Here is a 22,307-nt window from a genome sequence, read left to right as displayed (position 1 = left end):
ATTCCTACAAGCTTCCCAGAAATTATTTATTGTGCAGTAATGCTCCAGATCACCTGAGCAAACCCTACCAGTGGGACAAAGGCGTTCAAAGTAGAAACAACACACAACCCAAGAATAGCTGCTCACTGAAGCAAACACCTGCACTCACAACTTTTGCAGCATTTTGTAGCACTCATGGGATTTGCTACTACTACACACACACACACACACACACACACACACACACTCACACACAGAGCTCACCATCAGCTAACTGGAATATTCTTTTGGAAAACAGGCCATGATGAGACAGGTGCTGCTTTGAATAAAGAGTAAAATAACACTCGGGATGTGAGCTATACAGGGCTTCTGCACATGCCAAACACACGTCTCACTTCTCTCCCACATTCCATGAATCCATGTGATCCAAACACAGTTCTCTGTCGAGTGAAAAAGCAGAGACTTAAGGATGGTAGACTTACCAGGTTGGAATTGGTGGCGTTGGAATCATCTTCTGGAAAGGGAATATAGATCGCTAAGGCCACACAATTGGCAAAAATAGTCAGTAAAATAATTATTTCAAATGGTCTGAGAAAGGGAGTTAAGGAAATTAATGCCACAGAAAGCACAAGTGAAACAAACATACATCTATGTATTTTTTTAAATGAATCAAAGATTCATAAGAATTTTGTTTAAACAATGCATTCCAAGCCCCTTGTATTCTGAAAAGAAACATATGCCTTTTTAAGTGCTTCTAGTGGGTCCCCGCCAAAATTTTCCCTAATATGTCAAAAGCAGTGGAGGCCAGTCGCGTGCCAGAGTAAACACAGATTTCTAAAAACTTTTTTCCCCTCCTTTTATTTATTTGGATTGCATTGGTCTTCAGTCTCCCCAATGTGTGCCTGGGGTTGCCTCTAAAGAGCATACCCTGCACCACGTACCCCGTTCCTTCACGGCTTACGCCCAACTGCCCATGGGCCCATGCCCACTGCAACAGGGGACATGGGTTGAACAGGATTCCAAGACAGAGAGACTTTCCCAGGGTCTCACTGAAATTTGGAGGTTTTATTTTTAATCTCTTAAACTGAAGTTAAGAGTGGTTTTCATTTCTTCTCTCTCATTTTCTGACAGGTTCCAGAGATCCTGAAGACCCCCAAGCACATAGCAGGATGTCTGTCCTGAGTGTAGGGAAGGAAGGCTGTGTCCTCTTTATGGCTGAGTCTCACAGGGAGCACAGAAACCCCTTTGGTCTGCAGAGGTCCCACTTCAGCAGGCAAAGCTTCGATTCTAAGGCCGCCTAATTTTTCCTTGGTGTGTCCTGGACTCTAGTGGGACAGCCTAAGGTTCCATCACCAGTGTGCAGGCAGAGGGTCCCATGCCTCGACTTCTTCATCACATTTTCAGAGCAGGACACACTCTCAAGAGAAAAACGAGCTAATGTCATAACACCCCTTCCAACGGGACCACCCCACACGCCCCATGGAAGGCCAGCAAGGAGAAGCTTCCCAGGAAGGGCCGCCTATGCTCTTCCAGCTCCACCCCCACCTACCCCGCTCCCATTGCCAAGTTTGCAGCCCAGCTCACGAAGTCTCACAGGAAGAGGAAGAGAGAGAGGGATGGAGAGCCGGGGTGAAGGGACCACCATAATTCTCTCAGGGAAATCCATACTTACAAAGTTAATGAATATCGAGGCAGAAAGAGACCATAGAGATTAACTAGTCTAACCTTCTGAGGCCCAGAGAGCCTGAGAAACTTTCCTAAGGCCCCACAGCTGGTTAATCACCAGCTGAGAATAGAGCCCAGATCTCCCAGTCACCAATTCCGGTGTTCACTCCCCTGCCACAGACAGCCTCCTGATGAGTTCATGGGCAACCCTGGGTCAGGGTCACAGCATACTGAACGGGGAGGAACCCAAGTGATTATCTCAGCACTGGTCCCCCTCAGCCCTGTGGGTACTTCTGAGTATCCATTTTCCCGCAGAACATTTTCTATGCTACCTTGATATAAAAAAGATGGCACACAGTGGACCTGTCCATCTCCCAACTTTGCAGGTGTGAAAAGTAAAGCAGCCTGTCCAAGACCCCAAGCTGGCAAATAGCAAAGCCTGGGCCAGAACCCAGACCGACTGACTAAGCTTTTACATCCTGCTGCCCTTGTGCTGGATGAGGCACAAGTGGTGATGACAGGAGACAGACGCTGATGCCGGCACCAGTGACAGTAAGGACAGAAGCTGACCTCTGCCAAGAGCTTGCTCGGTGCCAGGCACATTCTTACGACCCTACAGAAATGCCCTGTGTGGAATGTATGCTTGTGATCCCCGCTTTCTAAATGAGGAAACTGAGGCACAGAAGGGTCAGATGTTAACTTGTGCCAGGTCACAGAACAAGTGGTAGGATGGGATCCAAGCTCAGGCAGTCTCAGTTCTAAGGACCACTCTATACTGATCCACTTTAAAATTACCTGAAGCCTTTGTAGGCAGTTCTCTTAGCCCTCCTACTGCGTCACCTCTTGCCTCCCAAACCTTTTCTCACCTGCTCAGGGAAGTGACACTGAGCCCACAGGCTGGTCAGTTTCATTCCCACCAGCTGTGCCTGTGCTCCCCCCAATAGGACCAGGATGCAACAACCCAGCCAAGCCAGACCCGTGAACACCCACCCAGAAAATGTCACCTCACTCTTTCCACCACAGCAGGGGACAGCTGAGCTTGGGGTTTCTGGTACTATCAGTTCCCCTCCCCTCATCCAGACTATCATCAAGCCATCCTTTATGCTAAAGGCATTGGGCTAAAGCCACAGAAGCTCATGTGTAAAAGCAATCAGGCAGATAAGAAAAGCCACCGGCTGAAAAGCAGAGAACCCAGGTCAGCACTGGAAAGTGCTCTGTGTCACCTTTTGAGGCCCAGATTACTTTTTAAACTGCTTTTCCTTCCTAATGACAGTTCAGATTCTACTTTTTCAAGAAGAGCTTAGCTGGCTAGTACTCCAGGCTATCTCCTTCCCTGTCCTGCCACTCCTCCAAGGCAATCCTAGAATGCCACCCACCTGGCACTGCTAGGGCTGGGCCCCTTCCTCTCCTCCAGGTGGGAAGGCACATTTCCCCAAAGGGGTGGCCACAGCACCCAGGAAGTAGGTGTCTAGGCCCAGGTCCGGGTCCGGCATGTCCCAGTGCACCTGGACTACAGCCCCTGGACACCCTCCCTAGTGCCTAACTGGTCCTACCTAGTATCTCCTAGGACCTACCTAGTCCTTCCTAGTACTAGGGATGCATAGGGTGTGGGACATGCATTTACTTTGGGGTCAGGGGAACCTGAATTTGAAACTCAGCTCTGTCAATCGCCAACTGAGTGATTTAGGGCAAGTCCTCTGGCTTCTCTGGGCCTTGCTACCCTTCTCTCGGGAGTGCCTGACATGCAGGGTCCTCAGCGCTCCCACTCCCTGACTCCACCGTGAGCAGCTATGCAAGCAGTCCTATGGAGCTGACCAAAGTCAAGCCTCCCACCTAGTCTCCCGAAATCATGCTTGACCACTCAGGCAGGCCAGCCAGGCAGCTGCAGCCACTTGTTTCAAATTGCATTTTCTTAAACTACTTTTAAGTTGAGGGGCTCAAACATTTACTTATTATTTATTTATTTTGAGACAGTTTCACTCTGTTGCCCAGGCTGGAGTGCAGTGGCATGATCTTGGCTCACCACAACCTCTGCGTCCCGAGTTCGAGCAACTCTTTTGCCTCAGGCTCCCGAGTAGCTGAGATTGCAGGTGTGTGCCACCATGCCTGGCTAACTTTTGTGTTATTAATGCAACAGGGTTTCACCATGTTGGCCAGGCTGGTCTCGAACTCCTGACCTCAGGTGATCAGTCTCCTTGGCCTCCCAAAGTGCTAGGATAATAGGTGTGAGCCACTGCACCTAGCCTCATATGTTTATAAAACTATGTTTCTTGCTCAACAGAAACTTTCTTTTATCTCTAAGCTATCTTCTTTCAACCAGTACCTGAGACTTTTAAATCTTTCCATAGAAACTCACTACTGAAGCCTAATGCTCCCATCTTGGCCCTTGAGAGACATGACAGTCCTGCCTGGATGAATTCTTTCTTTTTTTTTTTTTGAGAGGGAGTCTCACTCTGTAGCCCAGGCTGGAGTGCAGTGGTGACATCTTGGCTCACTGCAACCTCCACTTCCTGGGTCCCAATTCAAGCAATTCTCCTACCTCAGCCTCCTAAGTAGCTGGGATTACAGGCATGTGCCACCATGCCCAGCTAATTTTTGTATTTTTAGTAGAGACAGTATTTCACCATGTCGGCCAGGATGCTCTCAAACTCCTGATCCCGTGATCTGCCCGCCTCCACCTCCCAAAGTGCTGGGATTACAGGTATGAGCCACCGCGCCTGGCCGCCTGGATGAATTCTTACTGCAAAAATTCCCACAGTCAGTACCAGGATTCTAGCCTCATCTGTTCCTGACCACATGACCCTGGAGAGCCTCTCCTATGGGGCTGTTTCATCACTGGTGGAAGTCAGGGTGGATCTACAGAGCTTAAAGGTCCTTCCAATTTCTACAGCCCGAGGATTCTGATGAGGCAAGGGGCTTGTAGCGCCACAGTGATGGCCCAACCCTTCAAAGCCACTGTCTCTGAAGGGCCCATTTGCTGGTTTCTATACAGACAAAGTGAGCACTCCAGACAGTGTTCACAACTTCGTCTGTACATTAGAATTACCCAGAGAGTTTGCTGCTGTTGTCTGTTTATTTTCATGCTTAGGTGGAGCTGCGTGGTCTGTCGTTTGTTAGGACTTTCCAGGAGACTCTATCGAATGTGCAGCCAAGGCTGAGAACCACTCACTCCTCCAGGGCCCTTGAGCCAAGAGCTGGGGCCCTGACCACTACACTCTTGCATCTCCTGAGCCCCTTCACCCCAGAGAGCGGGAAGGCCATGAAACCATCCAGCACCATGGCACAGGAGGGAAAAAAGGGAATGAGGCAGCACGTAACTAACGACTGTTACCCCGATGCGTGAGTGGACCCCTGAGCGAGTTCAGCTACAGGAGATGAGATTTCATAACTTCTTAGGCTCATTTGCTCAAATGTTGCTTATTATATGAAAAAACACCCGACCCAGGCAGCTTATTTACAAAAAGATTGCTGGGCCCTGTCCCCAGAGATTCTGATTCATCAAGTCTAGGGCAGGGCCCAGAACTCTGCATTTCACAGCACCCCAGTGATACAGTTGCAGTAGGCCCGGGGCCTGGTTTGTAGCCCAGCACCACTGACACAGTCTGTGGCCCAGGGAACCTTGGAGGGCTGGCCCCAGGGTTTAGGTCCCACGAGCATGCCCAGCCCAAAGCACAAAGGATATTTCCATTCGACAATGCTGATGCAGGCCCTTCGGATGGGGTTCTTCAGGGTCAGGCAGAGCAGGGCTCGGGGCGGGCGTGTGGCCGTGGTGCTGCCCTGCTTCTTGGGTTTCCCATATTGCTGCCGCTTCCGCTGCGTGGAGCTGACCGTGGAGATGGTCGCGTTGCCAGCGCTGCCCATCAGCTTAGCCTGCCGGGCTGCGTCGATGGCTGCCTGCCAGGACAGGGCAGCCCCCGGGGTGGGGATGTGCTCAGGGGCCAGCCCCGCCGCTGCGTTGGCATTCATGTTGGCATGGGCGGGGCGTGGGCTCCCATAGTTGGAACCTGTGGCAAAAGAGAAAACAACACAACAATTACTAGACAGAAAACAGGAGCACTTCTGACACTCTCTGGACCCCAGATTCCCACTTTTTTCAAAGCTTTATTTCAAGCTATTGCAGCAGTTAGGAAGTGTCACATGGAAACATGAGTGTGAGATGCTGAGGGAAGAGGGCCAGGATTGGTCCGGTCCTGGTTCGCTGGGTGACGTTGAGCACGTCATTCCCTTCTAGTCTCTGCCTCACCTTAAGTGGGCAAGAGGTGAGATCCGTGCATATCAGCACACATGGACCTCTGCAGAAACAGATAAAACACAACGATTACCTGCAAATTAAAATACATGTTTATAAGAACACACACAAACGAAAGGATATTCATTAAATAGAATAGAATGATTGTTTAAAGAAGGTGAGGAGGAAAATGAGAATAAGATGTCGGGGTAAGGAGGAAGCATAAATGAATGAGTGAGTGAATATGAGAGGTCATTGCATGAAGCAATGATAAAAAAGGTACAATGAACTAGAGTATGATTCACTCAACTGTCTGTACCTGAGTTTCAACAAACAAAAATACATATAATAAAATGAGGAGGCTGGACTAGAGTAAGGTCACATCCAGCTACCTCAAAGCCATCTGGGCTTTAAGTTTAGGTTGACCAGGAGGGGAAAGGGGAGCTCTGATGGTTTTAAATCATGTCAACAAATCCCTTCACATCTGACATCCCTTTCATTGAGAAAGATCTAGGCCCCCTCCTCTTGAAATGAGGTTGGCCTTTGGTGACTGTCTTACCAATGAAGTACAGCAAAAGTGACACCATGTGACTTCCAAGGATAGGTTAAAAATCAACAAAAAAGGCAACATTGCATCCCCCTGACTGTCTCGGGATGGTTGCCCTGGAGGAAGCCAGCCCCCATACAAGGCAGCCATTCAGCCCTAAGCTGCCATGCTGTGAGGAAGCCCAGACTAGCCTCAACAGAGAAGCCATGTGGCAAGGGAGAGTCCTTACCAGCTCCTGGCTGCCCCAGTCACCATTTGACTGCCACCTCCAGGAGAGACCCCACGTCAGGACTGCCCAAATCAATAACTTTTTGAATTCCTGACCCACACAAGAACTTACTGAATTCCTGACCCACAGAGACTGAGCAATAACAAGGTGTCTGCTGTTGTGAGCCACTTCGTTTTGGGGTGATTCATTAGACAGCATTTGCTATCTGAGAAAGGGAGCTGTGAGTGGCAGGGGTTGACCAGGTAGGGGAGAGGGACAATGTCAGGAAGGAAACTTGATTGGAACCTGTGCAGCCCAGGGCGCCGACCTGCACAGAGACAGCGGCACTGCTCTGGTGTCAAGGCAACAAAGCTCTTAGACGGTCCCTAAGACAACACATATGCTTGGCAGACACTCTTTGGCCTGTTAAGCTGCATGCCTCACTCTAGAATCTGTAAAGTTTGCCAAGCAATCAGCTCAGCCTGATCCACACCTAAATCTCCCCGGAACACATGCATGACCTTGAGACTTGGTATCACTAGTCAGTGGGCCAGGTGCTACAGGATCAAGAAAAGCCACAAAGAAGAGGGTGCTACCATGGGCGGTGAGCTTGGCATCTGAGGTCACTTCAGCTGTCTGGGAGACTATGGCCAGAGCAGCCAGACCAACTGCAAATATATCACCTCCAAGCCTGCCCACAGTGACCGTTTCTGGTCCATGGACACAAGGTCTTCCAGGGAAGCCATGTGTCCTAAGGTTGCTGGCTCAACATTATTGACCCCCCTACCTCCTCACCTGTGACTAAGACACAGATGAACTTGGCACCTCTCCCAGTCGCCTCTCCAACTCTTACCTTGGGCTGATCCTTCTATGTTGACCTCCAAGATAACTTTGCTCCCCATGTGACCTGCTTTCTAGAACCTATCACCCCCATGTCCACCCCATCCCCACAGGAACCTGTTAAGAGCACATGACCCGGCTTAGCCATGTGAACATTTTCACCCAGAGAGAGTCTGCCCCAGAGACAGAGCCCCAGCAACCTCACTAGATCCCTCATCCAGCCACACCTGAAGTTAGCCCTTACCTGAACCACACACAGGTGAGCCACACGCAGGTGAGACAGGTATGGTCTCTTGGGGCTGACCTCCATTATGGCTGTGCTGCAAGGCTGACTGAGCCTCCCCTTCTCCAGGTATTTTCCCCCACCTGCTGTGATGTTTAAGTAACTTAAGTAACATAGCTGAAGCTAATGTGAATTGGGTCTCTGTCCTTTGCAACCAAAAAACAACCTAATACGCTTGGTCAGGGCCGAAAGCTTGGATCTGGCTGGGCTGTCATTTCTGCTGGATTCCAGTCTATGCCTTTTCCATCACACCGGTGACAGACAGTAAGTTTCAACTTTTATGCCAATTGATTGATATCAAATTCCAAAATGCTATACTTAAAGAACTCAGGGGATGGTAGATTAGTGTGGCCCACTGTGGACACGAAAGGCAGGGAATGGTATCACTCATGCCACGTAGGTACCACCCCTGTGTGATCCCAAGAGGACTAGCTGGTCAGCTGCCTCCTGACCCACAACGGTTGCCACCTGTTCTACCGCCAGCTGGCCCCTGCACATTGCAGCCCCACCTCTACTCCTCAAGGCCTGGAAAATTGCCTCTGCCATGACCAATTCCTGGCCACATTCTCAATGTGACACTGCCACTCACCTCACCATATATTCCCTTCACCTTCCTCCTGTTCTCTGCCCCAGGGATAAACTACAATCACCAGAACATCAGCCTCATGGAAGACGTGACACTCCCTACAATGAGACCTCTCATCTCTCCCATAACTCATCCCTATCCTCCCTGCCCTCACTGTGTAGATCCCAAGCCTAAAGCGACGAAGACCCTAATAAGGCCAGGACCTTAACGTTTCTCACAAGACCCAGAGGGAAAAGATGAAAAGAGTGCATTTGAATTAATAAAGGTGCCCAAAACACACGCACGGCTTAAACACCCAGCAAGCATGCGTGTCTCCACTTAACACATAAGAAGACAAAGGAGTGTCTGACTCACTAAAGGTCACAGAGTGCAGCGATGGAGGGTTGCTGCAGCAGGCACAGGGCTCACGGTGAGCTGCCAGACTCCACTCCTGCCTCCTCAGCCCTCTCTCACACACTCCACATGCACGCACATGCCCGTGTACATGGTGACGAACAAGGCTCACACCTCCTCCTGGGCTTCTCCAGGCCTCAAGATACAAGCAGCTGCATTTCTGACCCCAAGAACATCCTTTCTGCTTACTATGATCTCCACGTGACAGTGTGCACTATTCCACCTGCCCCTCAGTAACCTTGGGGAGTCCCTTAGGCAAAAGTGGAAAGTGCCCATTTCCACCTGCTACACTGGAGCCACTGAGTCCAGAGCAGCCTCGGCTCCTGCCTCTTTGGCTTGCCAGGGAAGGCTGGAAGTCTAACTTTGCTCCATTCAATCTGTGGTATATAATGTTTTCTTCCTAGACTCTCTGCTTGGCACTGACAATTTTTTTTTTATACAGAGTCTCACTTCGTCACCAGGTGCCAGGTGCCAGGCTGGAGTGCAGTGGTGCCATCTCAGCTCACCGCAACCTCCGCCTCCCGGGTTCAAGCAATTCTCCTGCCTCAGCCTCCTGAGTAGCTGGGACTACAGGCATGCACCACCACGCCCAGCTAATTTTTGTATTTTTAGTAGAGACGGGGTTTCACCATGTTGGCCAGGATGGTCTCGATCTCTTGACCTCGTGATCCGCCCGCCTCGGCCTCCAAAAGTGCTGGGATTACAGGCGTGAGCGACGGCGCCTGGCCTGGCAAAATTTAATAGACTAACTTTAGTTCCTAGACTAACGTCTCCTTTTCCCTCAGATACATAAAAGCTGCGCTCACCCTAACTGTTGGCATTCCCAGACCCCAGGTCACTCATGGCAAGCCCTCCATGCCCCACACCTCCCCTGAAATGACTGTCCCCAGACCCTAATCTTTGTACTCACCCCCATGCATTGCCCTTAATCCCCCCATCTCATACAGGCTGCCAGTTCCCAAAACCAAGGAGTCCCAGGAATTTCAGGATAACACTTAAAAAGAGGGCAGGAAGCCCCAGCCTGAGAACACACCCATCACTCAGAAGAGCTGGGTGTGTGGCGCATCCCTGCACCCAGAGCACAGGGTGGAAGCTTCAAGCTGGCGACTGGCTGCGCAGAGCCCCGGGGCAGCTCTGAAAACCACATCCCGGTGGGCTGCCTTCTGAGACCTCCCAAAATTCCATGGGGCCCGTATTTATATTATAAACCGTTCCCAGAGCACAAGGACCTCTCTGGAGCACACCATCTGGAAAAAGCACATATGAACCAGCCCTTGGGGAAAAACAGAATGTCAACCTCCCTAGCCAGAGGCCAAGAAAACAACCTACACTATTTTGGTCCTGGCAGCTCTGAGCATTGCTGCAGTCCCATGACAAGACTAGGGCCCTGCACAGGAACGCGGAGCCACACACAGGTGAGACAGGTATGGCCTCTCGGGACTGCTCACCTCTGGGCCTGGGCCTCCGCTTCTTCAGGTACTTTTCCCCACCCAGTGTGGTGGATCCCACCCTGACCTGAACGTATAGGCCAGTCTATAACAACACTGTCCAATACAATGTTTAGAGTAATAGAAATGTTCTATAATCCTAGGTTGTCCAATGCCCTAGCCACCAGTCATATGCAGCTCCTGAGCATGTGAAATGTTCTTTGAGTATCTCCGGGTCACCCGCAACAGGGTGGCACAACCACCCAAGACTCCCAGGAGTGGAAAATCTCCATCCCTGGCTCAATGTTTTGAACCCAGAGTGGTGCCATGAAGGTAGGGCAGGCAGCATTGTGTCACTGATGGCTTTTGTTAGCACGAAATAACCACCCAATGCAAAGAGACCAATTTTCAAATTATAAAGCTGATTCAAAGCTCAGGCTCCTGGCTGCCAGCTGAAAGGATGCCACCATTTAAGTCTGTTCTGGCTCTGCCTGAATGGGCTGTTTCCATGGATGCTCCTACCCCTGAATGAGCCCCCAAGCAGTTGCCTAGCAGATCAGGCCACACACCAACAGGTAGGTGCCCCCCAACAGTGACCTCATCCCGACATAAGAAAATGCTTCCCGCCTGTCAAATGGCCTGGCTCCCCTGAAGACAGCATCTGCCTCCTCCTCTTGCACCTAGGAGCTGCTGCTGGGGACCAGGACAAGGGAAGGACCCCAGCATAGTCTGACCAGCCTCATGTCATTCTCCTCTGCAACTCTGCAAGGGTCCAAGTCAGGAGTCCAAGTTAGGAGTCGGTGGTGTGTGCTTCCTGGCTGTCCCCTGTGAGTGACGGGCTTGGTGTTGAGGACTTGGAAGATGTTCAGTGATGAAAAAATTGATTTTTTTTAATCCATCTCTACACCTGATTCAGGGTTGTACCCCAGAAAATGTTCAATATCTGTTTGCTAATGACTATGACGATAATGTTGTCATGATACAGATGAAGGTGGGCTAGGATACTGCAGAAAGAGCACTGCTGGAATCGCTCCATCTACCCCTAAAGAATGTGCTTATTCTCAAGCCACATGCTCTTCTACTGATTTCTTGGATGTAACCATAGGGGAGAAGTTCGGGGGAAAGAGGCTGTGAGGAAGATCTCCATCTCCCAAGCCTCCACCCTACTCCAGGCCACTACCTATTTCTTGCCCAGAAATGCTGCAGCAGCCCCCCGGCATTTCCCTCATTCCATGCTTGGCTATCCCCAAGCCAATCTCTATGCAGCAGCTAACGTGACCTTTCAGAAACAGAATTTGTAAATTGGGCGCTGTCATCCCCCTAGTTAGATCCCTTCAAAATCCAGACTCCTTGCCACAGCTCACGACACCTGCACAGACTGGCCCTGGCCCACTTCTCTGAGCTCACCTCACTCCCCTGTGGGCCTGGTCCAATGCACTCCTGACACAGTGGCTCATTTCATGCCTCAGACATGCCCAGTTCTTGCTTGCCACAGTGCCTTTGCATGCACTTAGAATGTTCTTCATTTTCTTCCCTCTGCCCTTTGCTAGGCAACCTCTTCTCACATTTCAGGTTGGGGCTTAGGTAATCCCTTTTTCAAGCCTCCACTCCAAATAAACAGAATTCAAACACTAGCTGCCAGGGTTCTCCCCACTTCCCTGCCTCCATGCCACCCTTGAATAAACTTGCCCAATGCCCCTGGCATTGTAAAGAGACCCCCAATCAGCTATGTGTGTAAGAGATGGTCTGGGGCTACCAGCCTGCTTCAGCAGCAGTCACCCTGCTTGGCCTTGGTGCCTTCTGTGAGCACAAAGGCCGGTCACTCCTCCACCTTCGTAGACACAGACACCGAGACTGATTTAGAGAGAGTAAGCAGCCACAGCTGCCTCTTAGAAAAGGGAGAACTGCAAATGAATTTCCCCCTAAAGTCCTGACCACGGAGCAATCTCTGCAGGGCAAAGGAAATGCCTTCTCTCAAGCCGACTTGTCACCCAGGACCTTTGCGGAAGCCCACTTGGCTCTTACTCTTATCTTGCTGTAGTGGCAAGGGGCCTACATTCCCCTTAAGAGCACAGCAGACAACCTGGATCAGAAACCGGACTTCCTCTGCCCACTAAAGGCCAAATGACTTGAGAGCAGGGCCATTCATCTTCCCTATCTATTGCGGTACGAAGATAGCTGGAGGACGTGAACAGAGAGGACACCGTCTTTTGGTCTTAGATGATAACCTGAGACCCTGGCATCTCAAGCCCAGTGGCACTCATCTCTGGAAGGATGGCGTGTGCTGGGCACCATATGGTGGACGAGAGGCTGGAGGACGGGAGGTCTCGGCAGCTCTTCCACCCTCCCTCGTCCTGCTGGACTGCAGGGGCTGGAGAGCTAAACACAATGGCTCCCAACCTCCTTTGCATCGAGAATTCCTGACACAACTTTTGCCAGTAAAGAACTGAATCAAAACGAAGTCAGGTGGCAAGGTATCTATTTTGCAGGGCTAAGCCAGTGGCTTCCTGATTCCTGGATCATGCATAAGGTGGTGTGACCCCAGAGCCAGCCGTTGACGCAGTGACCTCCAGGTCCCCATAAATGTACCCGAGCCACAGTTCCTTCCTCGGGCCTCTTCTGCAGCATTGTTTAGAGAATCATTCCCACAGACCCAGCCTAAAGCCTGCTCTTGCAGCACTTCCAATTATTCAATAAGCCCCTAAATTCCTGTACTGAGTATCTTTCCTCTAAAAACAGCCAAAGAAGTTTCTGTTACAGGCCTGAACCCTGACTGAGATATACAGACCAGTCTGCAGCAACACTGACCAATACAAAATTTACAACAACGGAAATGTTCTATAAGCCCAGGCTGTGCAATGCCCTAGCCGCCAGTCATACGCAGCTCCTGAGCATCTGAAATGTCGCTAGCGCATCTGAGGAAATGCATTTTGAATTTCACTTAATTTTCAATAACTGTACATTTAGATAGTCACACGTGGCCGGAGGCTCCCACACTGGACAACACAGGCTGTGCTGTATTAAGAGGAAGTACTCTTGGGAAGAGCGTGGTGACGAAGAAGTGTGAGAAGTGGGGGTGACGATGAGCAGAGCACTGAATTCACAATTGTGGGAAAACTTTTTAAAAAGGCAATCGAGAATGAATTCAGATGTTGTTGGGTGGGTGGATTTTTGATCAGGAATTAACCACCCTGTGCAAAAAGACATATTTTCAAAGCATAAGAGATTCTAAGATCCAACAAACAATATAGAAACCAAAAGTCCTTTTTCAGTGTCTAATATGCTCATCACATAAACGAGAGATGACTTTCTTCTAAATGGACAAATGGAGAAGCTGGCATTCCTCCCCAGCCTAAGCGAGAGAAAGCCCCAGGATGTCCCACCTGAGGTGGAAACGCTCACCAGCATGAGCACCCATTAGTTTCAGGACGCCCCACCTGAGGTGGAAACGCTCACCAGCATGAGCACCCACTGGTTTCAGGACACCCCACGTGAGATGGAAACGCTCACCAGCATGAGCACCCACTGGTTTCAGGGCACCCCAGCTGAGGTGGAAAGAAACCCTCTCCAGCGTGAGCACCCACTGGTTTCAGGACACCCCAGCTGAGGTGGAAAGAAACCCTCTCCGGGGTGGGCACCCAGTGGTTCCCAATGCACCAGTCGCCATGCTGTGCATCTGACTGCGCTTCCTCCTACCTGAGCTGTTTTCACACCATCCCCAGCAGCATTCTGTCACTCTGCTCACCCTCCTTTCCCCACAGACACAGTTCATGAGAGATGGGGTGCCCAGAACAGACCCCATGATCACAGCAGTCAAATGTTCTCCAAAACAAGGAGACTGTGAGGGCACCAGGACATCTGCCGCTCTCTTCCCAACCCAACTGACCAGTACTCCCTCAAACACAATTGTCTCTTTTCTATTCTACATCCCACCTGCCTCTGATGACTGCATGAAGGCAGAGGAAGGCAAATAGCCTGGAGCACTTCAGGGGCCCAGGGCAATGAGAAAAGCGGGAAAGCTACAGCATCCACACCTACTAGTGATCCAACAGACCACATCTGCCCTCTGTTCTTCACGGGGCAGCTAGCTGAAAGAAGGTAAAGAAAGGAAAAGGAAGCCTCGTAAGGAACCCCTGGAAGCAAACCACCTGTGATGCCCACCAGACCAGCACTGCTTTGGCGAGAGGACCCTGATATAACGCCCGTGGCCATCAACGTCTCTCACGTTGACGTTGAAGAGCACAGGGAAGAAACAAATGCATAGACACACACAGCAAAGCCATGGCTTTCAACCAAAGATGGCAAATCGCCGTAATAACCAAATGCTTCTTCCACTTATTTCCAAGCATGGAGAGGAGGGAAGTCACGACCTCTTGCTACTTGAACGAATGCACCTATCACTACCTGGTGATGGCAAACAGGCCCCAGTTGAGAATGAATTCACATTTATTGAAAAATCAGCATTTTACCTTTTTTAGTGTGGCAGCAGAGAAGCCTTTGAGGTTAAAAAACATAAAAAGATCTGCCTGCCTGAGGACAGAGAGCCATCTAAATAAAGGAGAAATTCCTTCGGGTTGCTGATGTCTAGGGGGCAGAGAGGTGGTGCAGACAGTGGGAAGAATGCCCCCAGCAGCCAGGCACCACACCGAGGGGATCCAGACCCCAGCTCAGCCTCCCCTTTCCTTCAGTTGCTGAACGCCTGAAGTGAGTTCAGCTCTAACACTTGGGTCCTTCTCTTATTCTCCCAGCAACTCATAAGCTCCTTGAGAGCAGGAATCAGCATTGTGGCCTCGAATCCTAGTATGGTGTTGCCAGTAGGCACTCAAAACACACTGGCCACATGGAAGTTCTTTTGCAGAACTTTACTTTGGCCTTCAAAGGTTTCTGTGCAGAAGTAGACAGGGAAGATGCATTCCATTATCTTAAATTGGTGTTTGCCACATGTTCAATGTATCTATTATCATAGGTTAAATGAATATGTGTTTCTTGTTCCCAACAGAAGGGAAGTCCCAGGAAGCATGAGCTTTTGTCTCTTTTGCACAACTGTATTCTCAGAGCCCAGGGCAGCCTGGAGTATGGGATGTGCACAATACCAATGTGTTGAATGAAAAGATGACTCAACATGTAACTGTCCCAAGGCTTTTTTCCCCATAGTGGTAATTACTTGGACTTCTGTCCCATGATGCTGGGGTCCTGTTGCTCTGACCCACCTTACTGGTAGGAGGGCAGAGGTAGAGGGTGAGTACAGCTTTCCCAGGCACCTGAACTAGAACACAGGAGGCAGCGACCTTGCAAGGGCAGTTTTTAGTATTCTTGGTGGCCCCTGCCTCCTCCTGCCACCATCTGAGAGAATGGCTCCCTCGACTAATCCTCAGTCACCCTGCACACTCACTGTCACCCACTGAACTGGGTGGGCACCCTTGGGAACCGGCAGGAACTGCTCACACCCCTGCCTCTGAACACCCCACCTTGTGGGCCACAGGACTCAGTGGGATGGCACAGTGGTCCCTGTAGCAGAGGCTGGCCCTGCTCCTGAGGCTTGAAATTCACAGACCCACAGACCTGACACTCAGGGAGGCAGAGCGCACATTTTTGTTCTGCACTGTGAGGACAATGGAGCTGTAGCTCTCACAGTCCCGCCTGGGATGGGGAGGCTGAGCCCCGACCCCTCCCAGAGCCTCCTACACTTCTTCCCGGGGAAGCACGGTCTGCTCCACCCTGTCCGGGTTTAGCACTCTGCTGGGGGTCGTGCGCGGTGGCTCACGCCTGTAATCCCAGCACTTTGGGAGGCCGAGGCGGGTGGATCACGAGGTCAAGAGATCGAGACCATCCTGGTCAACATGGTGAAACCCCGTCTCTACTAAAAATACAAAAAATTAGCTGGGCGTGGTGGCGCGTGCCTGTCATCCCAGCTACTCAGGAGGCTGAGGCAGGAGAATTGCCTGAACCCAGGAGGCGGAGCTTGCGGTGAGCCGAGATCGCACCATTGCACTCCAGCCTGGGTAACAAGAGCGAAACTCCGTCTCAAAAAAAAAAAAAAAAGAAAGAAATTCCAGCATTCACCACACTTCTCAGAAGCTACCCTGAAAGAACTAATCCAAGACTATAGCAAAGCGATGCGCCTGGCTACTCATTACGGTGTGAATGACACCAACACAAAATTGGAAATAGCCTAGCAGCCCCTCACTGTAGAACTGGTTAGACAAATCAGTGCACACCCACTGACAGAATTTTAGGAAGCCATAAAAATTACGCTTTAAAAAATATGAAATAATATAGAAATTGTTTCCACAGTATAATATTAAGCAAAAACAGGGTCTACAAAAGTATATACAATGGGACCACAATTTTTCTTTACTTTCTTTTTTTTTTTTTGAGACAGGTCTCGCTCTTGTCCAAGCTGGATTGCAGTGGCACAATCATGGTTCACTGGAGCCTTGACCTCCCCAGACTCAGGTGATCTTCTAACCTCAGATTTTTGTTTTGTTTTGTTTTGTTTTTAGTAGAGATGGGTCTTCACCCTGTTGCCCAGGCTGGTCTCCAACTCCTGGGCTCAAGCAATCTTGGCCACCGAAATGCTAGCATTACAGGTGCGAGGCACTGCATCCGGCCTTTTTTTTTCTTTTTTTGAGATACTCCCATTCTGTCACTCAGGCTAGAATGCAGTGCCATGATCATGGCTCACTGCAGCCTCAACCTCCCTGGGCTCAAGCAATCCTCCTACCACAGCCTCCAAAGTAGCTGGGACTACAGGCATGAGACACTATGTCCAGCTGATTTTTTAATTTATTTTTTGTAGAAACAGGGCTATGCTGCCCAGGTCAGTCTTGAACTCCTAGGCTCAAGTGAACTTCCCACCTCAGCCTCCCATCCAATTTTTATTTTTTAAAACAGAGTCTTGCTCTGTCGCCAGGCTGGAGTGCAGTAGCATGATCTCAGCTCACTGCAACCTCCGCCTCCTGGGTTCAAGTGATTTTCCTACCTCAGCCTCCTGAGTAGCTGGGATTACAGGCGCATGTCACCACACCCAGCTAATTTTTGTATTTTTAGTAGAGACGGGGTTTTGCCATGACCTCAGGTGATCTGCCCACCTCAGCCTCCAAAAGTGCTGGGATTACAGGCGGGAGTCACCGCACCCAGCCCCCATCCAATTTTATAGGTTTGTTTTCATGGAAGAAAGACTAGAAGGAAACACTAGTGTTATTTTTAAGTGTCAAGTAATATACATGTGCTGAGAGGTAGTACAGCCTAGTGCTCAGAGGCCTGGACCTGCAAACCAGGCAGAATGGATCCAACTTTGAGCTCTGCCCATTGCTAGCTGTGTGAGTTGAATAGGCACACAGCCTCTCTGTGCCTCAGCTTCTTCACTTGTAAAATGCATATAATAACTCTGCCTATCTCATAGCACTGCATGACAATCAAATGAGTTAATGAACATAAAACTCTCAGGACAGAGCTGCAGGGAGCTGCTTGTGTTTCCCTGTGGTGCTGGGGGTGAGGGGAAAGCGGCCTCAGGCAGGCTGGGAGGCAGGCAACCTGTCTGTCCTCTACCCAAGTGGGACTGTCAGCGGCTGTTCTGAGGTTATGTGCATGGTGCACATAACCTCAGAATCTGGCACTGGCTTGGCCACAGTAAGAGAAAATACAATATACAACAAATAATACTAGCTATTTTTGTGATTAATTTTCCAAATTCTGTGCAATAAGTAATTCTTTGGTAATCAGAAAGAAAAACAAGTTACAGTTTGGTTTTCTTGCTTAAGTACACTTCCAATATGACTGTGGCCACCCCAGTGCCAGATTCCTGCCTCTGGAAGGGGGCAGACAGGCTGCCCACCTCCCAACCTGCCTCAGGCTGCTTCTCCCTCACCCCCAGCACTGCAGGGAAACACAGGCAGCTCCCTGCAGAGAAAGAAGCTGGAAGTCCCATGAGAACTCAGCACGCCTCTCAGCAGTCCTCTGACTCCAGCCTAAGCTCCAGACAGAGGACCACTTGCACTCCTGTGTTTCCAGCTGTGGCTCTCTGCAGACAGAAGGATCTAGGTTTAGGGCAGAGTAAGACGGTTGGTTTGAAAATTAGCTGAGAAACACAGGCAAGATCCTTTCCTTTTTCTCTTCATCTTTTCCTTTTTCTTTTCATCTGGTTTAAAAACCATTCTGTTTCCTATCCGCTCGCCTCCAGGAAGCATGAGCAGGGCTATGCGCCCAGAATGAGCAGCAGTGAGACTCAGCCCCGGTCCGGGGTGCACCGTGCACATAACCTCAGAACCAGACACCAGGGAGGGAAGGCTTCCCCAGCCACACAGCCATGCAGCTTCAGCACGCAGGCCCTGGCTCTTCAGTCGCCCCTCATACCATGAGCACTGCTACCAGTGCCAAGTGGCACATGCTGTCCACACCTCAGTTTCCCCATCTGTAAAACTGAGATGATACCACATCCCTCACAGAACAATGGTGAAGACTACAAGGGACTGTGTCTATGAAAGTACTACCTGAATATGAAGAATTATTTAGTAAAAATCATTCCACAGATAAAGCTCTGGGCACCCAAGAAGAACCTCATTTCAATGAAGTAAAATCAAACAAGAAAGCTGGGTTTTAAAAATCGTTTTCCCAGAAGCACATTTTCTGTGTTATTACTTAACAATAACCAATCTCACAAATAATTGCTATATCTCATACACAGACATTAATGGATCTATCCAGAAAATTCAGAACACCGAATTCCAGAGATCCTTGAACATGGTGCTCTTTTCCCAAGAATCCTGTATTAGTAAAAGCCTCTGAAATTCTTCCATTGTCGGGGGATTGCACTGTTTGGGGAAGGAGGGTCATGCCGCATATGCACGCACTAAAAACATCACACACACTAATGTACCCACACACGGCCTATTTTGTGCCACTCCTGGAAGTCTCCAATTCTCATTAAGGCACGACAAAAGAAACAGCATCAGCTTTTCCACACACTCACGGACCATCTAATAACGATGCTTTGTGTAAAATATAATACTTCTTTCATTTAGAAAAGTCAAAGCCATTTATCTGATTAATCCCCACAAAACCCCATCAGACAGCAGGCAGACAAGAAGGTGGAAGGCATTGAAAAAATATGCAAGTCTCCCCTGAGGCTGTCATTCCTTGGTAAATACTAAGCTTCATATAGATATGAAGTTATCTTGACTCCTTCCCAAGTTCAGTACGAAAAGAACTGGGCCAGAAGTCAGTAAATCTGAATTCCAGTCCCAGGCCCATCATCCATTTGCTCTACAAACTCAGGCAAACCACATTTCTCCTCCAGCTCTCAATCTCTTCCATACAACGAGGAGGCTCAACCAGATAACCGTACAAGGTCCTTCCAGCTCAGACAGCTCAGGTTCCAGAACTCTCTGGTCCAGACATCTCACTGATCCCCTCAGCCTCTCCAGCCAGCCTCATCCGCCTCCCCCGGTTGTTTGATGCCTGGATCTCCTCCCCACTGATCTCGAAGCCGGGGCTGAACCAGGTGCAGCCCGGAAGCCACTCCACTCTGCCCATTGGCTGGGCTCTCCTGGCTGCAGAGGTGGCCTGAGAGCACACTCAGCTATCCTGAGCACCTGCTTCCAATTGCCTGTGCTTACAAGGCAAGTACAACCCAAGATCCCCCCTACCCCTGTACCCCCGGCTAGGAAAAGCCACAGAGAGAGTCCTGGCGGCTCACCGTGGTTTACATGGAAATCCTCAAAGCCAGAGATGGCTCTTCAAACCCCTTCGGATGGCTACTATCTAAAAATGAGAAAATAAAAAGTATTGGCAAGCATGTGGAGAAATTGGAGACTTCATGTGTTGCTGGTTGGGAATGTAAAATGGTGCTACCACTATGAAAAACAGGATGGAGGTGCCTCAAAAACTGAAACATAAAATTACCATATGAGCCAGCAATTCCACTTCTGGGTATATACCCAAGAGAACTGACGGCAGTGACTCGAACAGATGTCCATAGCAGCATCATCCAGAGACAAAAGATGGAAGCAACCCAGGTGTCCTTCAATGAATGGACAGGCAAACAAAATGTGATCTATCCACACAATGGAATGTTATTCAGCCTTTAAACTAATGAAATTCTGCTACAGGCTACGACATGGATGAACCTTGAAGACACGGTGCTAAGTGAAATAAACCATACACACAAGAACAAGTATTGAATAATTCTACTTATATGAGGTACCTAGAAGAGCTGTAAAGAGAGAAAGTAGAATAGAGTTTGCCAGGGTGAAGGAGGAAGAGATAATGAGAATTAATGGTTATAGGGTTTTAGTTCAAAATGACGAAAAGTTCTAGACATGGATAGTGGTTGATGGTTACACAACATGGTGAATGTACTCAATTGTACACTTAAAATGGTTAAAATTGCAATTTTGATGTTACATATATTTTACCGTAACAAAAAATTATCTCAATTTAATGTTTTTATAAAAAGCCAAAGAGACTCAGAATACTTGGAAGCACAACCCAAGAAGAAAGAGAAGGAGGTCTGTCCTTCTAGGAAAAGAGAAGCAGAGGGGAAGGCCTTTGGAAGCTGTCCCTCAGGAAGGAGATGGGAGGACAGACTTTAGGCCAGTCCTGAGGGGAGATGTGTGGCAGGACAAGTCTCTACCCTATACATGTGCTTCCGTCGAGCCCGCTCACCACAGGAACATAGGCCCAGAGAAGGATGCAAAGAATTCAAGTCATAAATTGTTTTCAAACATCAAATAAATCACATGTGCACATGCACAAACATGCCTTCACCATTGAGTGAAACCAGATGCACATCCAAATATATCAACAGTTTTCTCAAGCGCCGTTAAAAATCAGGCATCAGACCTTTAGCTGCGAGAGCTGGTTTGATGGGAAGTTAGATCAACCCCTCATCTCTGCACAGTTTCAGTCCCGTCCAAAAGCTCCACTCTGGGCACCTGTGAGTATCTCCAGGGCAGGCCATGACGTGCTCATCTCTGTGGCTCTGTGCCTAGCCCAGAGCCTGGCACACACCCAGTATGAAAAGAAGTGTTTGCTGAAGGAATGCTGATTTCAACTCAGCACCTGATCATTTTAAGTCAGAAGACAAATGACATTATTCCCAATGATGGTGAATGATGAAACCAAGGCAGACAGAAGCCCACGGCCTCGATCTAGTGGGACCCAGGCTAAGACTGACCTCTCCACTCCCAAACCTTCCAATTTCTCTGGCATCGTAAATCCACACTCTGTCCTCACAGGGCATGTGCATTCTCCTCCTCCGTGGGCGTCTGTTTACCATCTTCCTGTGTCCTGCACTCACCCTTCTCCTCTTTCTGCTCAGGATTTTCTGACACTCTCTGGAGCCAGTGGTATCCAACTCTGCCTAGCCCTTCTTCTCCAGGGTCCTCTTCTTGAAGGATCAAGGAAACACCAGATGGCCTGACTCAGGCCGGGAGCACTTATGGTGCTACCCAGATTCCCCTACAACATCAATTGCATTGAAAGTCTGGGCCAAAAGGGAATAGAAGGGGAGAAGTCCATCTTTAAGAGCCCAAAAGCAGAAGGCAGAGGTCAATGGCACTACCATTCTTCATCTCAGAATGGAGTCAGGATTCACAGAGCAGAACCCAGGGCTGTAAAAACGCTGTAACACTCAATCATCTCTGCGATTCTCTCCCCCCGTCTCTGTTCCCCTCCTCTGACTCTCTGTCCCCATAGGAATTAGGAAGGTCATAGCCCTGGAGACAAATTGGACCTGCTTCTGGTCTATGAAAACAGCAAAGAAAAAGTAGACAGGTGGAGTGCAGCATCTAGAAATACCAAGTTTTAGGGGACAGGACTGGAAGGGCATTGAGTGAACTGAGTCACAGCAGCCACCTCCGTGAAGAGACAGTGTGGTCTGGTGGAAATGGCAAAAGCAGGAGCCCTGTGTTCCTGTCTAGCCTTGTGATCCTGGGCTACCTATCTACATTTCTGAGACGTCGATACCTCTGAGTTGTGACCAGAGTCTTAAAACATTTATAAGCACTTAGCATGGTGCAGCCATCTAAGTTCTCAGGGGGCGGCAGTCATTAATTGGCATCATTTTGTTATTTTTAAAGGGGGCTGAGCCCCTGGGGCCTGCCACAATGAAGGAGAGGCACAGGAGAAGCTGAACACCTGGAACGCCCTT

At 49.5% G+C, this 22,307-nt stretch overlaps 1 protein-coding gene across 46 annotated transcripts in view; it reads right to left on the bottom strand.

Moving 5' to 3' along the window:
* CACNA1C (calcium voltage-gated channel subunit alpha1 C) overlaps positions 1–22,307 on the bottom strand; it is a 709,163-nt gene that overhangs the window by 561,048 nt on the left and 125,808 nt on the right. For all 46 annotated transcript variants that reach the window (XM_074403341.1, XM_074403342.1, XM_074403338.1 and 43 more), the window contains exons 2-3: positions 5,327–5,648; positions 462–567 (exon numbers count right to left, since the gene is read on the bottom strand). In XM_074403341.1, coding sequence (XP_074259442.1) covers positions 462–567; positions 5,327–5,648 — 428 coding nt within the window. The remainder of the gene's footprint in view (positions 1–461; positions 568–5,326; positions 5,649–22,307) is intronic.

The sequence above is a fragment of the Saimiri boliviensis genome, chromosome 7 (genome assembly GCF_048565385.1).
Source record: "Saimiri boliviensis isolate mSaiBol1 chromosome 7, mSaiBol1.pri, whole genome shotgun sequence".
In the NCBI taxonomy this organism is placed as follows: domain Eukaryota; kingdom Metazoa; phylum Chordata; class Mammalia; order Primates; family Cebidae; genus Saimiri; species Saimiri boliviensis.
Note: the sequence above shows the minus strand (reverse complement) of the source record. Positions and strands in the feature narration are given on the sequence as shown.